Source organism: Macrobrachium nipponense, chromosome 24 (genome assembly GCF_015104395.2).
Source record: "Macrobrachium nipponense isolate FS-2020 chromosome 24, ASM1510439v2, whole genome shotgun sequence".
Classification (NCBI taxonomy): domain Eukaryota; kingdom Metazoa; phylum Arthropoda; class Malacostraca; order Decapoda; family Palaemonidae; genus Macrobrachium; species Macrobrachium nipponense.
In genome coordinates this window covers 74,925,566-74,941,892 of record NC_061091.1, presented here as the reverse complement: position 1 = coordinate 74,941,892, position 16,327 = coordinate 74,925,566, and the positions used below count along the sequence as shown (strand labels likewise).

The 16,327-nt window shown below is 41.8% G+C and overlaps 1 protein-coding gene across 1 annotated transcript in view; it reads left to right on the top strand.

Annotated features, from left to right (window-relative positions):
- Window positions 1-16,327, top strand: part of LOC135203555 (CCR4-NOT transcription complex subunit 1-like) — a 188,162-nt gene that overhangs the window by 66,297 nt on the left and 105,538 nt on the right. The window contains exons 18-19 of the mRNA XM_064233297.1: window positions 15,467-15,755; window positions 16,055-16,191. Coding sequence (XP_064089367.1) covers window positions 15,467-15,755; window positions 16,055-16,191 — 426 coding nt within the window. The remainder of the gene's footprint in view (window positions 1-15,466; window positions 15,756-16,054; window positions 16,192-16,327) is intronic.

Genomic DNA, 16,327 nt, shown 5'->3' with positions numbered 1-16,327 from the left:
TAATGGACTTCACCGCCTTCGATGCGAAGGAGATGCTGCCGTTGTCCGCAAGAACTTCTCCGTGGCGCCAGGTACTGAAGGCAGGGGTCCTGGTCCCAACCAGACCACATGCCCTTCCTTCTTACCTTCGGGATATGCCCACAGGTCCTTGGATCTTTTTCCTTGGGACCCGTGGTGGCTGCTCAACACGTTGTGTAGCGAACCCAGACCCTCGCAGGTTGAACAGCATCGAGTCCTGGTGTGACCGTAAGAATGGATGAGTGAATGAGAGTGTGACTGGCTCCTCTTCCCATCTTTTTTCTTCCCCTCTACCTGTGGTTAGAGGGACACGGTCGTCCACCCTGCTGGATAAGGACAAGATGCAGGTGAGCTACTCAACAGAGCCCCATCCTATCCCTTTCACTAGGGATAGGAGCGATACCCACCACTCCTCCAACAAGGGGGAGGAAGTGGATGCCAGCTTGAGACAACCATACTTTATGTTGCCTCTTGCAAACAGGAACAAGTTCTTGCTTGCTGGTACGAAGAGATACGCTTGCCTCTCTCTTAGTACTCGGCCCAGAGGTCTGACCATTGATCCTGCGGTGCACACCCCGATCAATCGGACAGAGGCTTGGATCCCTCCCTCGCTCTTACGACCAGGGAGGCATTCCAGGGATGGACGAACACCAGTCTGTTCATCAAAAGACTCGGATTCCTCCCACCAAGAAGTGAGTCTTCCTATTGTTAAAGGACCGATGGTTTGTATTACGTATCGGAACAAATGACAATTTGTCGAAAATTGCATTTTTCCTAACTATACAAACCTGAGGTCCTTTACATATAGTCCCTCCTCATGCCACCCCTCACTCTGCGTATTTTGCATGGGCCAAAAGCAAAAGTGATTTGTTTACCTCGCGCGGCGCGCGACTGTCGGACAAGCAGTTAACTACCGTTCTCCCCTTGTTCGAAGCTTACGACCGTTCCAGCTGCCGCTAGCTACTTCCTATTGTTAAAGGACCTCAGGTTTGTATAGTTAGGAAAAATGCAATTTTCGACAAATTGTCATTTTGAGGGATTAGGGACTAAAGAGGAACAGGAGTGGTGGGGGTCGTCAGAAGGCAATGCGAGTTCTGGGAGAGGGAGGGAAAACCAGAGATATCAAGGAAGATGGAACTGAGGTAGAGGTGGAAGAAATCCCATAAGCAAAGAAGGGAAGGTAACAGTATGTGCAATATGCAGCTCGGAATGGTATTGGGCTAGGGATTGTCCTCAGAATTTTCATAAAAGGAAGAAAACTGAAACAAAACTAGAAGAAAATAAGCTGAAAACAGAAACTGGGACAGAAAAAGAGGAGTTTTATGTAGAAATTAATAAAATAGTGGAAGAGTCGTGGAAGGTGGTTGATGCAATTTTAGACACTAAATCGACATTTTGCAGGGAATTGTGACTAGCACGCATTGTCATGGATTTGAGTCAGGAAGAGTTGAGGAGAATGAGGGACACTAGGACAGAGTCTAATAAAATGTTTAATTTTGGTGAGACATAAGTCGAAAGGACTAATAGAAATACCTGTGATACTATAAAACAAGAAGTTTTATTTGAAGACAAATTCTGCTGGGTGATATACCCTGGCTAATAGGTAAGGAAACCATGAGCAAAATGGGTATGACCCTAAATTTGAAAGAAAATTGTCATAATAGAAGTATTAGGGGGAATGAAAGTAGAGTTAAGACGAACAGGTACTAATTATTACGGGGGGGTTGGAAGGGAAAGAATCTGACGGAAATTAAGAACACAATGAAGAAATGACAATTACAGTTTGGTCATGGAAGTGGAGATAAAATATGGAAGCTAACAGAGGAAGCACAACGGAGTAATGGGTTAATCGAAAAAGAAAAAGAGGAAATAAGAAACTTACTAACGGACCAGATTGAAAATTGTGAGGTATGTAAAAGATACAAAAGAAATCCTGCCAAACTAATCGTAGGCTTTTCTTGGAGTAAAACGTTTAATGAAGCTGTAGCGATGGATGTGGGAGAGTTAGAAGAAAGTTATTGGTTTGATAGTGGATGTGGCAATGAGGTATTGTCAGGTTTGTTGAATAAAAGATCCAAACCCAGAAACTATAATTAAGGACACTTTTTGAGTGCTGGTTGCTAAATTTGGAGCGCCCTCCAAAATATTGTCAGACAATGGGGAGAATTTCAAAATGAAAAAGTAAGGAGGATGGCAGAAAGATGGAATATTAAAGTATTGGCCACAGCATCGGAATCTCCGTGGAGCAACGGATTATGTGAAAAGACCGTAGGCATGATCAAGAGAAATGTAAGAAAGATGGAGGAGGAGGAGGAAGTAGAGTTGGTCCATAGCATTGAAATAGGTATGAGTGCTAGGAACTGCTCAATGAATGGAGGTTTCTCCCTCCCAACCAATCAGTATTTGGAAAAAACCCTCACTGCCTAACCTAATGGGAGAAGAAAGTTCCAAGTCCTGCAAGCAGAGAGAAAGGGATGGAAGAGGTATGGTAATGGACACCATTGAATGCAATGCACAAGGCCAGAAAGCATTTATAAAAAATGAGTAATGTAATAAAATAAGAATAGAGTTAAACTAAAACATCAGAGAACATAAATAAGAATAGTTAAACAAAAACATCAGAGAACATAAATTTGAAGAGTAATGGGAGTATTGGGGAAAACAATAGTAGTAAACATGGGATTCTTCAAGAGAAGTAGCTAGGATACATGTGACTAGGATTCAAAGATGATCACCAGGTACAGAAGAGATATCAGCTAGAATAGATAAATCCTAGGGTGTGAAAGGTAGATCAGATGGCCCAAATGAAGGGAATGTAGAGTGGCAGGAAGGAGAGGAGATAATAGTAGGCGGGAGAAGGAATGCAGACACAGAAGAGGCTGTAGAAAGAGATGTGGTAGAGGAAACAGTGGAAGATGCAGGGGAAATTGAGTCAATAGAAGGCGAGTTAATGGAAGAGATACCAAAATTCAAAAAGGGAAATAAAGTTAGAGCTATAAACAACGATACAGGACTATAGTAAGTCTTGCAGGAAAAAGATCAAGCAAAGCATGGGCTGATTCGTACAATGTACAAGACTCGCAGTCAGATGACAAAGGGTGGGTTAACTTGAGGGATTATAGTCGGGTAGAAAAAATTGAAGATGAAGAGGTGGTGTTGCTGGGATTTGAAAATAGAAGCGTAATGGAAGCTAAAGAAAAAGAATTTCAAAGTGGGAGAGATAACCAGGCATATGAGGAGGTAAATAATGATGGACAAAAGGCTATATATAGAAGATGGATAGTAACTGAAAAGATAAAAGGCAGGGGGAAAGGATATGTAAAGCAAGATTGGTAGCTAGAGGGTTAGAAGAAGAGATGGCAGAGTGGGAAAAGGACGCTCCCACATGCAATGCTGAAATTTTAAAATTCTGTCTAACCATAATAAAGGTGAAAGATTGGAATTGTTATACATTGGATGTCAAAACTGCATTTTTACAAGATGACGAGGATACAAAGGGAAGTGTATTTAAAGCCACCTAGGGAAGATGGTTGGAGGGGATTATGGAAGTTGAAGAAAACCGTCTGTGTTCAAGGACGCAGGAAAAGCATGGTATTGTAAAGTGGTGAAAGTAGTGAAGGAGCTTCAAGGTGGGCATTTTGTACACACACGTAGATGATTTTTGCTACGGAGGAACTGAAGGATTCTTAAAGGAAACTATTTGGGAAATTGCAAGTAGGAGAACTAGAAAGTAAAAGGTTTAAGTATATAAGAGTAGTAATAGAGCAGGAGAATAGATTTTCCCTTAATCTGTGACAGTATATAAATTCTATAAGATATATGGGTAATAGAGTGCTAGAACAAAAGGAGTTAACCGAGTATAGATCAGTGGTAAGGCAGCTGAATTGAGTATCACTAAATACCATGCCAGAAATATAATACGATGTAAGCGAATTAAGTAAAGCATTTAAAGAAGGAACGACTCAGGATATGAAGAAGCTTATTAAAATTGTGAGAAAAACTAAGAGCATGATGGGCAAAGTTACAATAAGTGAGATGGAAGAAGAAAAGATTAATTGGGAAGCCTATGCAGATGCTTCATTTGGAAACATAGAAGATGGCCATACTCAACTGGGTTATATTATATCCTTGACAGATGGGAAGAGAAGTCCCATATGGTGGAAGTCTAGGAAATCCAGGAGTGGCAAAATCCACCATTGAGGCTGAAGCCCTGAGTGTTGGGGAGGCTATAGAAGGATTGAAATATTTCAAACATTTGTGGGAAGAGGTAGTAGGAGGGGGAAATTTAGAAGCTTTGGTTAATACTGATAGTAAAACTAATGACCGCCATCAAATCGAGCACTGGTGTAAGTAGTAAGAGATTAAAAATAGATATTGCAGCAATAAGGGAATCCATAGAATCTGGGGAAATAAAGGGGAGATGGATGAAAGGAAATGAGCAAGTGGCTGAGGTATTAACTAAAGCAGTAGTTTCAGGGGAAAGTATAAGAAATTAAGTAGAGGGTAAAGAGTTGGAGGATGAAGGAAATTAAGAGGGGACTAGGTTAGGAAACAGTCGGAGGGGAGGGAGAAAGATGTGTGTGATTATATATTGTATAATTGTTATTGGTATTTTATGCATTATCGAAATATGGTAGGTGTCCTATGTATGGACAGCATATGGTTGAGTTTAGGTGTCTGTTGATGTATTTAACCCTTTAACGCCGATTGGACGTATTAAACGTCTATATAAATTCTGTTGGGTGCCGATTGGACGCATGGTATGTCGATATAAAAAAAAAATTTTTTTTTTCAAATTTGCGGAAAAATAGTTATAGGCCTACTAGGTGAAAACTTTTGAATCACACGCTTTGGGGGATGCTGGGAGCTCACGGAACAAGGCGTTGTTTTGTTTACAATCGTTACCCAGGCGCGCAAGCGCGAATTTCTTTCTTCTCGCACTAAAAAGCATCAGCAACACATCTCAGAAATTATTTTGTCACTTTGACATAATTTTTGCACCATTTTATAATAGCTGTTACATGGGGTATTATATATGAAAATGTGCGCAATTTCATGTAGAATACAACAAACAACAACTCATGGTTGTAGCTTTTATCAGTTTTGAAATATTTTCATATAAATAACGATAAGTGCCAAGATTTTAACCTTTGGTCAACTTTGACTCTACTAAAATGGTAATAAAATGCAATTGTAAGCTAAAACTCTTATATTCTAGTAATATTCAATCATTTACCTTCATTTTGCAACAAATTGGAAGTCTCTATCACAATATTTTGATTTATGGTGAATTTATGAAATAAACTTTTCCCTTACGTCCGCGCGGTAATCGTTCGATTGTCGTAATGTTCGCACCATTTTAAATTAGCAGTTACATAAAGTTTTATATATGAAAATGTGTGCAATTTCATGTAGAATACAACAAAAAACCACCCATGGTTGTAGCTTTTATCAATTTTGAAACATCATATAAATAACGATAAGTGCCAAAATTTCAACCTTCGGTCAACTTTGACTCTACCGAAATGGTAAAAAAACGCAATTGTAAGGTAAAACTATTACATTCTAGTAAAATTCAATCATTTACCTTTAATTTGCAACTAATTGGAAGTCTCTAGCCCAATATTTTGATTTATGGTGAATTTATGAAATAAACTTTTTCCTTACGTCTGCGCGGTAACTCTTCCGAAAAAATCATAAATTTTTTTGTCCGATTGTCGTAATGTTTGCACAATTTTAAATTAGCTGTTATATAAAGTTTTATATATGAAATGTGGCACCTATTTCTATGTAGAATAAACTAAAAAACTAAAAACAATCCATGGTTGCAGCTTTTATCAGTTTTGAAATATTTTCATATAAATAACAATAAATAAAAAAATTCAACCTTCGGTCAACTTTAACTCGACCGAAATGGTCGAAAACTGCAATTGTAAGCTACAACACTTCCAGTCTAGTAATATTCAATCAATTACCTTCATTTTGCAACAAACGGGAGTCTCTAGCACAACATTTCAATTTCAAACATCTAACTCACCTGGTAGTTATATATATAGCTTACGTCCCTGACGTCACGGCAGAATTTCAAAACTCGCGGCAATCGCCGATTGGGTAGTCAGGTGCACCACCTGTGCGCCCTCTACCAGGTACGTAGCACCCCATACCAACTATTCTTTTCAGATCTTCCCTGCCGCCGCTACGGTGACATCGTTGGAACTTCGCTCGTTATAGCCCGTGTCTTTTGCAGTATTATTTGGTGAAGTACACTTTGGCTTTGGCTTTCGCTTGATTGGATTTTGATTTCGTTTCGATATTGTTGGTTTGACCTTTGCTTGTTTTTGATCTCTCTTTTTGATTTCTCATCATGTCTGATTCTGCTTCAAGTTTGAGAATGTGTGTGAAAGGTTGCAAGACTAGACTTGCTAAATCCTCTTTAGATCCTCATTCTATTTGTACTAATGCAGAGGAAAAGTTTGTGAGATAGGTGATAGATGTGATGAATGTGTGGGCTTGCCTGAGACTGAATGGATTGAATATTACCGCTATGTGCGTAAATTAGAGAAGGATAGGATAAGGAGAGCGAAGAAGACCTTGTCTCGCTCCTCCATAGACAGTCAAGGAATAGATAGTTCTCTATCCCTCGATAATCCTATTGATCCTCCTCCTGTTGTATCATTACCAAATCCAGTTTCAGAAACAGGTAAAAGTCCATCATTACAGGACATGATGACGGCCATTCAAGCCCTTGGTCAACGGGTAGAATCCCTGGCACAAGACAGGGATAAATTATGGTCTAATATGAGAGATATTAAAGTGAATAGTGAAATTAGTGCAAGTGCAGTGGAGGGTGCGGCCGCTCGGACTTGTCGTGCTCCTAGTCCTAGACCTCTTCCAAGCTCACCAACCCCTGTGAGAAGGAAAGTCGACCGACGAAGGGAGGCGAGAGGTTTTAGCTCCCGAGCGTCGGGTTCCCGGCCCCCTCCGAGCGTACCTGTAGACGATCCCAGGACGCTCACCCTCGCTATAGAAAAGGCGAGGTTAAAGTGTTTTTCTTCGTCTTCTGACGACGCAGTACCCAGACGGGGCTGGCGTCAGACTTCTAATCCAGACCCATTAAAAGGAAATCCCAGGACGCCGAGCGTCTTGATACTGGACGCCAGGACGATATACGTCAAGAGCGTCCAGGATGTAGTCATTGGAGCAGCCCCGAGCGCTTCTCTTCAGGTTCCGATATTTGCTCTCCTACCAAATTAAGACGTAAGACGTCGCACAGGCGACCATCGTCTTTGGTAGGAGGGGCAAGGAAATATTGGGAAAGGGGGCGGGGGAACCTTCGGTGCAAACTGCAACTCCGGATCGTTTCTCTTTCGATTCCGATGCTTGCCTCTCCTGCCAAATCAAGACGCATGATGTCGCACAAGCGGCCGTCGTCTTTGGCAGGAAGTAAGGAAGGATCGGACGAAGGAGACTTTCGGTGCGTGCTACAACTCCTGTTCGCTTCTCTTTCGTCTCCGATGTTTTGCTCTCCTACCAAATATAAGACGTAAGATACCGCACAGGCGGCCGTCGTCTTTGATAGGAGTAAAGGAAGCATCGGACGATTGGATGCCTTCAGTGCATGCTCCTGCTCCTCCTTCTTGGATTGGCGTTCTTCAGGCCTTTCATCTCAAGACGAACAGAATGAAGAGAGAGAGATTGACTTTGCAACTTCTCTAGTCTGTTCCCAGCAGCAAGAGCTCCACAGTTTCCTTAACTGCAAGATTTTCAGCAGAAACTCTCCTCTCTTATGCAGTCATATCAACCTGCTACTCTTACTGTTAAACGCCAGGACGAAAAAACGTTTTTAAAGCAAGACGCCAGGATGGAAAACATCTTGAAGCAAGACAGCAGGACGATAAGCGTCTTGAAGCAAGACGCCAGGACGAAAGAGGTCTTGAAGGAAGACACAGACGAAAAAACGTCTTGAAGCAAGACGCCAGGACGAAAAACGTCTTGAAGCAAGACGCCAGGACGAAAAACGTCTTGAAGCAAGACGCCAGGACGAAAAAAAAAAAAAGTCTTGAAGCAAGACGCCAGGACGAAAATCGTCATGAGAACAGGACGCCAGGACACCAGGCATCAAGGTACTGGACGACAAGACTCCAGGCATCAAGAAACTGGACAGCAGGATGCACAAACGCAACATGACATCGCTACATCATTGTGTCTCAATCAGAAGGAAAGGAATGAGACATCCCCCATTCTCCTTTTGATCAGATGCAAGTCGTTTCCGAGGAAGAATATCAAACAGATCTACAACCTTCAGCAGATCTTAAAAGGCTTATGAAAGTTTTTGCGGAAACTTTTTCCAGAAAGTTTTGTGCCAGCTGCCCCTCGTTCTCCACCTTCAGAGTTCACTTTAGGGAAGGCTTCTAAAGAATCCGACTTTACGAAGATGGTATTATCGCGCTCTTCGAAAAAGAGCCTTGAAATTAATGAAGGAATGGATGGACTCTAAGAAAGACCAGGGAAAAACAGCTTTCTCATTTCCTCCGGCCAGATTAGCTTCCAGATCCAGCATCTGGTACGACACTGGAGAAGTCCTAGGTTTTGGGAGTTCCAGCTTCTTCCCATGGGGACTTCTCTAGTCTTGTGGACTCTTCTCGTCGGACGGCCATGGGGAAGACGAAAGTGTTTTTTGTCTTTCCTCTGAAATGGGACCACCTCCTCAAAGGGATTTTTAGAGCCTTCGAAGTCTTTAACTTCCAGACTGGACTCTGGGTTCGTTGGGAAAGAAAATTGAAAACTTGAAGTCTACCAAAACGGAAGAACTCGTTCAGACCTTAATGTCATTGCATTGACCAAAGCGCTTCGAGACGGGTCGAACGAGCTAGCAGCCCTTTTCTCAGCTGGAATCTTGAAGAAAAGGGCCCAATTTTGTTCTTTTCTTTCGAGTGGAGTAACGCTCGCTCAGAGAGCGGAACTGCTTTTCGCTCCCCTTTCGACTCATCTTGTTTTTCCGCATAGTTTGGTAAAGAAAGTATCCTCAGCTCTGACTCAAAAAGCGACACAAGATCTGATGACTAAAGCAGCAAGGAGAGTTGTTCCGTCAAGTTTTGCAGGACAGAAACTTAAAGAAACCACTCCTCTACCACGTAGTTCTCGGCCCTTTCGAGGTAGATCCCTCAGGAGAGGGAATGCAAGACCTATTACAAAAAACTCCAAGAAAAGAGGCTTCAGAGGAGGAAGTAATAAAGTCTGACAAAGTTCTTCTTCAGACAGTGGTAGGAGCCAGACTCAAAAATTTCTGGCAAACATGGGAGAAAAAGGGAGCAGATCCTTGGTCTATTCAGCTTCTCAAAGAAGGATACAAGATCCCTTTCTGGAAAAAACCCCCCTTAGCAGAAAGGACCGATCGATCTGTCAGCCAAGTACAGAGAGGAGTCCAAGAGACTAGCGATACAACAAGAGGTTTCTATGCTAATTCAGAAGGAAGCAATAGAAAGAGTTCAGAACCTGGAATCTCCGGGGTTTTACAATCGATTATTCCTGGTCCCCAGAACTCGGGCGGATGGAGACCGATTTTGGACGTGAGTTCCCTGAATTTTTTCGTGAAGAAAACAAAATTCACTATGGAGACAACGAAATCAGTTCTTGCTGCAGTCAGACGAGACGACTGGATGGTTTCGTTGGATCTCCAGGATGCTTATTTTCACGTCCCGATCCACCCCAAACTCCAGAAAGTACCTAAGATTTGTTTACAAGACAGAAACATTTCAATTCCGAGCTCTTTGTTTCGGTCTAAATACCGCACCTCAAATTTTCACAAAACTTATGAGCAACGTAGCAGCAATGCTACACAAGAAACGCATCAGATCCTCATTGTATCTGGACGATTGGCTCCTCAGAGGCCCATTCCTACGCCAACTGTCTGGAGAATCTTCAGAAAACAATTCGATTATCAGAAGACCTAGGCCTTCTGATAAACCACCAGAAATCCCAAACTGATCCCATCCCAAGGAAATCTTGTACTTGGGGCCATGAGGATTCAGAGTCAGGTTTTTCGGGCTTTTCCCGTCCACCCATTGAAGAACGGTAACAAGCTTTAGAGAAAAATAAGAAACTTCCTAAAGAAACAGAAAGTGCTCTGCGAGGGAGTGGATGAGTCTGGGCTGGGGGACCTTTTCCTCGCTAGAACAGTTTGTCTCCTTGGGAAGACTGAACCTACGCCCTCTGCAGTTTCATCTAAATCAGCATTGGGACAAGAAGAAGACACTAGAGTCAATGTGTTAGTCTGTTTCGAACGAACATGAAACACTATCTACAGTGTGGAACGATCCCGTCAAGCTCCAGGAAGGCCTCTCCCTAGAGCAGAGGAACCCAGACCTAGTGTTGTTTTCCGACGCCTCAGACTCTGGGCTGGGGAGCAACACTGGGAAGTTAGAAGTCTCGGGCTTCTGGAACAAGGAGCAAGTAAAGTTCCACATCAATCTGAAAGAATTGACTGCAGTTTCCTAGCTCTCAAGGAATTAGAGAGCGTAGTCCGGAACAAGGTGGTACAGGTCAACTCCGACAACACAACGGCATTGGCCTACATCAGCAAACAAGGCGGGACTCACTCAGTCTCTCTGTACAGAGCAGCAAAGAGAACTGCTCCTCTGGACAAAAGGAAAAAAACGTGATTCTGGTAACACGCTTCATTCAGGGAGAAAAGAATGTGAGAGCAGAAAACATTCAAGTCTTGACAACCGAATGGACTCTCCATCAGGAAGTTTGCAAGAGTCTATGGCGAATCTGGGGCGCTCTTGCATAGATCTCTTTGCAACAGCGCAGACAAGACGGATGGAGACTTACTGTTCTCCAGTCCCAGACCCCGAAGCAATCCACATAGATGCGTTCCTTCTGAATTGGACACATCTAGACGTGTACGCCTTTCCCCCATTCAAAGTGGTACACAGAGTGTTACAAAAGTTTGTGGCTCACGAAGGAACCAGATGACTCTAGTGGCACCCTTCTGGCCGACAAGAGAATGGTTCACAGAGGTACTGGAATGGATGGTGGACACCCCAAGAAGCCTTCCGTTAAGAGTAGATCTACTCAACAAGCCCCACTTGGAAAGGTATCACCAAAACCTCCAAGCTCTTCAGCTAACTGCCTTCAGACTATCGAAAAACTCACAAGAGCTAAGAGGATTTTCGAGGGAGGCAGCGAGTGCAATTGCAAGAGCAAGGAGGTCTTCAACCATTAAGGTATACCAATCGAAGTGGGAGACTTTTAGAGGATGGTGCAGGGACAACTCTATTTCCTCTTCCAGTACCTCTGTGACTCAGATAGCAGATTTTCTGCTATACCTCAAGAAGAGACGTAACTTTTCTGCTTCTACTATCAAGGGTTATAGGAGCATGCTAGCAGCTGTCTTCAGGCATAGAAACCTTAATCTATCTGATAATAAGGATCTACAAGATCTTCTTAGATCCTTCGAGACAAACTAAGGAAAGAATACAATCCTCAACATCTTGGAATTTGGATGTAGTCCTCAAAGTTTCTCATGAGTGACAGTTCGAACCCTTACAGGAAACATTTTTTTAAGGACCTCACCATGAAAACTCTCTTCCTGATTAGCCTAGCCAGCAGCAAAGATGGGTCAGCGAATCCATGCCTTCAGCAAAACTGTAGGTTTCAGACAGGGCAAAGCCATCTGCTCGCTACAGTTGGGATTCCTAGCCAAAAACGAACGCCCCTCTCAACCCTGGCCCAAGTCATTCGAAATTTCCGAACCTCTCGGATCTCACGGGTGAGGAAGTAGAGAGAGTTCTTTGTCCGGTAAGGTCTCTGAGGCATTACTTGGAGAGAACGAGACAAATACGTGGCACTTCAGAAGGGCTTTGGTGTTCGGTCAAGAAACCCTCTCTGCAAATGTCGAAGAATGCGCTATCCTTTTTTATAAGGCAATTAATTAGGGAAGCGCATTCAGCATGTACTGAAGCAGATATGAAGCTACTTAAAGTTAAGACTCACGAGGTTTAGAGCTGTAGCAACCTCGTAGCATTTAAACAAATAGATCTCTTCAGAATATCCTGGACGCAACATTCTGGAGGAGCAAGTCAGTTTTTGCGTCGCACTATCTTACGCAAGTGCAAACTTGTATGAAGACTGCTACACACTGGGTCCGTGTAGCAGCTCTTTCAGTAGTGGGAAAAGGTCTACCCCTTAAAAACCCATAATCCAATACTCTTTTCTATCTTGGAACTATTGAAAAGTTATGGTTGTTTGTGGAGACTGGATGCAGTCTTCCACAATCATTGATCTTTAGTCAGGTGATCAACTTGTTCCTTAGTAGTGCCCGGAACAAGAGTATTGTAGGGAGTCTAGTCACATAGAGGTTTGACCGGTTGACAGTCTCCAAGAGGTCTTCAGCCCCCTGGGTGGATCGCTGGACCTCATAAGGAAAGCAGACACAATGAGACAGGATATCATTAAAGTCAGCTTCCTTCAACAGGTACGAACCCGTAAGTTTGTTTTATTAATTCACTTATGTCAATTCCAACGATGATAGCTGTTTCTGACCCTCCACCAAAGGTGTTAATCAGCTATATATATAACTACCAGGTGAGTTAGATGTTTGAAAATGTTATTTTCATGATAAAATAAATTTTTGAACATACTCACCTGGTAGTTTAATATATAATTAAATTCCCACCCTCCCTCTAGAAACTATGGGCATGGAAGATCTGAGGAATAGTTGGTATGGTGCTACGTACCTGGTAGAGGGCGCACAGGTGGTGCACCTGACTACCCAATCGGCGATTGCCGCGAGTTTTGAAATTCTGCCGTGACGTCAGGGACGTAAGCTATATATATAACTACCAGGTGAGTATGTTCAAAAATTTATTTTATCATGAAAATAACATTTTATGGTGAATTTTTTAAAACTGCTTTTTTTTACGTCCGCGTGTTACGAGAATTCATTCATCATTTTGTGATAACATTTTCTCTGTGTTGCCTTGATCATTTTACAATGTGTTATATACCAAAATGATTGCAATTTAGTGTACAATACAAAAAAAAAATTAACTAGCTTTAACCGTTTTGCTCACGGCAGGATTTGTATACAATTATATATGATTTTTTTTCGCTCTGTCATATATCCCAATATTTATATATGATAATGATATTTTTTTCATTTCTGATGGTTGCATACTAAACTTGAGGCAATGACAAAAAAAAAGAAGCCAAAAATGAACTCTTAATCTTGAAAACTAAGCGTGCTGTGATTTTTTGAAAAAAATAAAAATTTTCTGCTTCGGCGCTCACTCGCGAACGCCACCGGCATACGGGAGATGATTTTTAAAATACCGCTTTGGCGTTTAAGGGTTAAGTGGTGTTGTGACGTCATAGAAGACAAGATGGCGGCGGTGTGTGTAGGATGTAAACAATAACACAGGGCAGAGGGAGACACGTGCGTGTGCTGTTTGGTTGGTAGGAGAGAGCTCTGTCGGGTAGGTGTTTTTGGGTCGTAAGTCTTGTTTTGCTGTTAATCTAAGGTGATTTCTGGAGTATACTGGTATTGGAGAATGCATACAGTTGAGTAGATTATACATTTATGTTAAAAAAAGTTAGGCTAGGCTAAAATTCGAATTAGGAAATGAACAGGTATCCTGGGTCCGGACAAAGAAGGAAAAACAGCACCGAGGTGTTACATGGAGAAAATGGAGAAGATCAGGGGATCCTCAAGTAACCTCTGGTGTTGGGACAAGAATCCCTTCCGTCCACTTTCAAAGAACAGTCTCGTTCTTTATCAGGGACCTGATGTCTGAAGCTCATTCCTTGATAGAGGAGGAATCACTTCCATTCCTTTAAACATAACTTGTCTCTCTCTGTGATACTTCAGTGAACCTTTTGGAGGTGTAAGTCAGTATTTGTGTTACATTATTTGAAAGATGTAGAAACAGTCTTTGAAAATTGCAGTACCCTTGGGCTGTTGGTGGTGGCTGGCATGGTGTTGGGTGAGGAAGCATAGGAGGGACACGAACTCTCTTGTATCTTTTTCCTTGTGACAAGGATATTGAGTTATGGGGAGCCTGGGGTTTACCTGGTACCTGGAAGACACACCAGTCGGTCAGTTGGTTAGTGTCTTTATTTGAGTTGGCGTAACACATGTAAGGTGACAGGTTGTTTTCTCTGGTCTTGTTACTTTGGTACTTTGCCCAGGGCAAGGGCATAAAACTTTTATTTTGAGTCTTGTCAGCAGTCGGGTAGATGCCCCGCTGCAAGACTTCCACTGATGTAAAGGCGATTCCTGGCTCTGGCCACGCCACCGGAGCGAGGTCAAGATAAGCACTACAAGAGGGCAGCATCTCCCGCTGTAGCTCTCTTGCCAGGTAACCAGCGACAAACACTGAGCCAGTGTTAGCCTTTCCTCTAGTTCAATAATACCATTCCTTTGTACATTGAGTTCAGTCCAGTCATCCCACCCCCCTTGCAATGTGGGATTCAGAATGATGCTATCGACTAATGTTGCTCACGAGTCCCTGCAGTGGGTGGGACCTGTCACCCACGCATTGCAACAGTCACTTGCGCGTGAATTTTTATGAATTTTATGATGCCATGTGAGGTAAGTCGTTTGCCAAGTAATTACTTGGTTAATATATTTATAAAACTTCATTTTACTATAAAAATATCATTTGTTAATTAAACACTTAGGTTTTCATAGGATGAGTTAAGCAGCACTTCTCGAAATTTTTAGGACAAAGTAGCAGCACTCTTTCGATAAGAACAAGGCCCACAGAAGAAAGAATAGCATGACATCATAAATCCAGTGGAGTTTTGTAAGAATAACAGTTGAGATTTATGGTTGGCATAAAGTTTTATCATGAATGAACTGCAAGTCAAATTCATTGCATATATAAAATCAGCCTCCGAATCATTTAGAATTTGTAGGATATATTCCAGTATGCAAATTGATTTAACGAAATAGCTAAAGTAACCCAGCATCTTCCCACCCCACTGTGTTACTACTTTTACAATATCCATTTGAAGCAGATGCTAGGTTACTTTAGTTATTTCGTTAAATCAATTTGTATATTTTGCTTTAAAGTCATCGTGGCATTTGTTCCCTAAGATTGGGACAGTGAATTTACCACAGGCTTGTAAACTGTTGGGCATATTACATAAGTGGTCCGTAGGTCAATCCAATTTGAGCATAAGCACAAATAATTAAGCTGTGAATTGTGTGATCTCTGCCAATTGGGCACTAATCATGTCTGGGATTGAACAGATTTTTCTTTGTATGCTAAGTATCACTAGTGCTATGAAGCAGAATGCATGGCTCATTGATTGATGAAAACTGCTGGAATAGTATATTTTTTTTAGTATTCTTGTCAAGGTCATCTTATGAAAGTAGACTTGAAATATACTAACTGGATGAATTTTTTCTATGAATTCTATGCCTTGTTTTCTCTTATTGCAGTATATCAAATATGGCACTCAGTCACAAGAGCCGCCTTCTCGTCCTTCGGGTGTTGTATTACCTCCATCCATGAATGTGTCTCCCAGTACTCCAGCACCGTCTTCAACCACTGCAAGTGCTTCAGCAGCTGTGAGCACTGTTGGTGTTCCTCCCTCATCAGCTGTTACCTCAGTAGTGACATCTGTTGTTAAAACAATGACTGCAACAACTACAACTACCACCACCTCTGCTGTTACCCGCCCTCAGTCAATTACAGGCGCTTCGGCGGCAGTTGGTTCAGGAAAGGTTGGTGATTTATAATTGAATATTTTTTTGTATAACTTGGAAAGTTTATACTTATTTTGATTAACAGATGTAGCTGTTAACCCTTTGAATCAATTATGTAGTACTCACTGATGGGTTATCCAAAATTCAATCCTTGACTGATTCCCCATGTTCAGGGAACTTCTTTTTGACCCTTTTTTTTATCCCTATTTCTAGTCTTTTGATACAGTTTTCTTTGAAAGCATATGAAAACAATATCGATCCTGTACTTATTCCATTGTGAATTTGGATTTTAAATTGTCCCTTTTTCCATTTTCTCAACAGCCTTTACTATGACGACGACAAATATCGAAACTCTTCTCGTAGCAACAGAAAAAGAAGACACGCCACCACCAGAACATATTCAAGATAAGATTGCCTTCATTTTTAATAATCTTTCACAAGTGAATCTCCCTCAGAAGGTAAACTTCCAGCCTAGATATTTTATTGTTGGTAATGGTTCCAATATCGGCTATTTTGAATCTCTAAAAAAACTTGATTCATTGGCGTTTCTGCAGATTGATATTTAATGAAATTGCCTAACTTCTTATAAGTAGC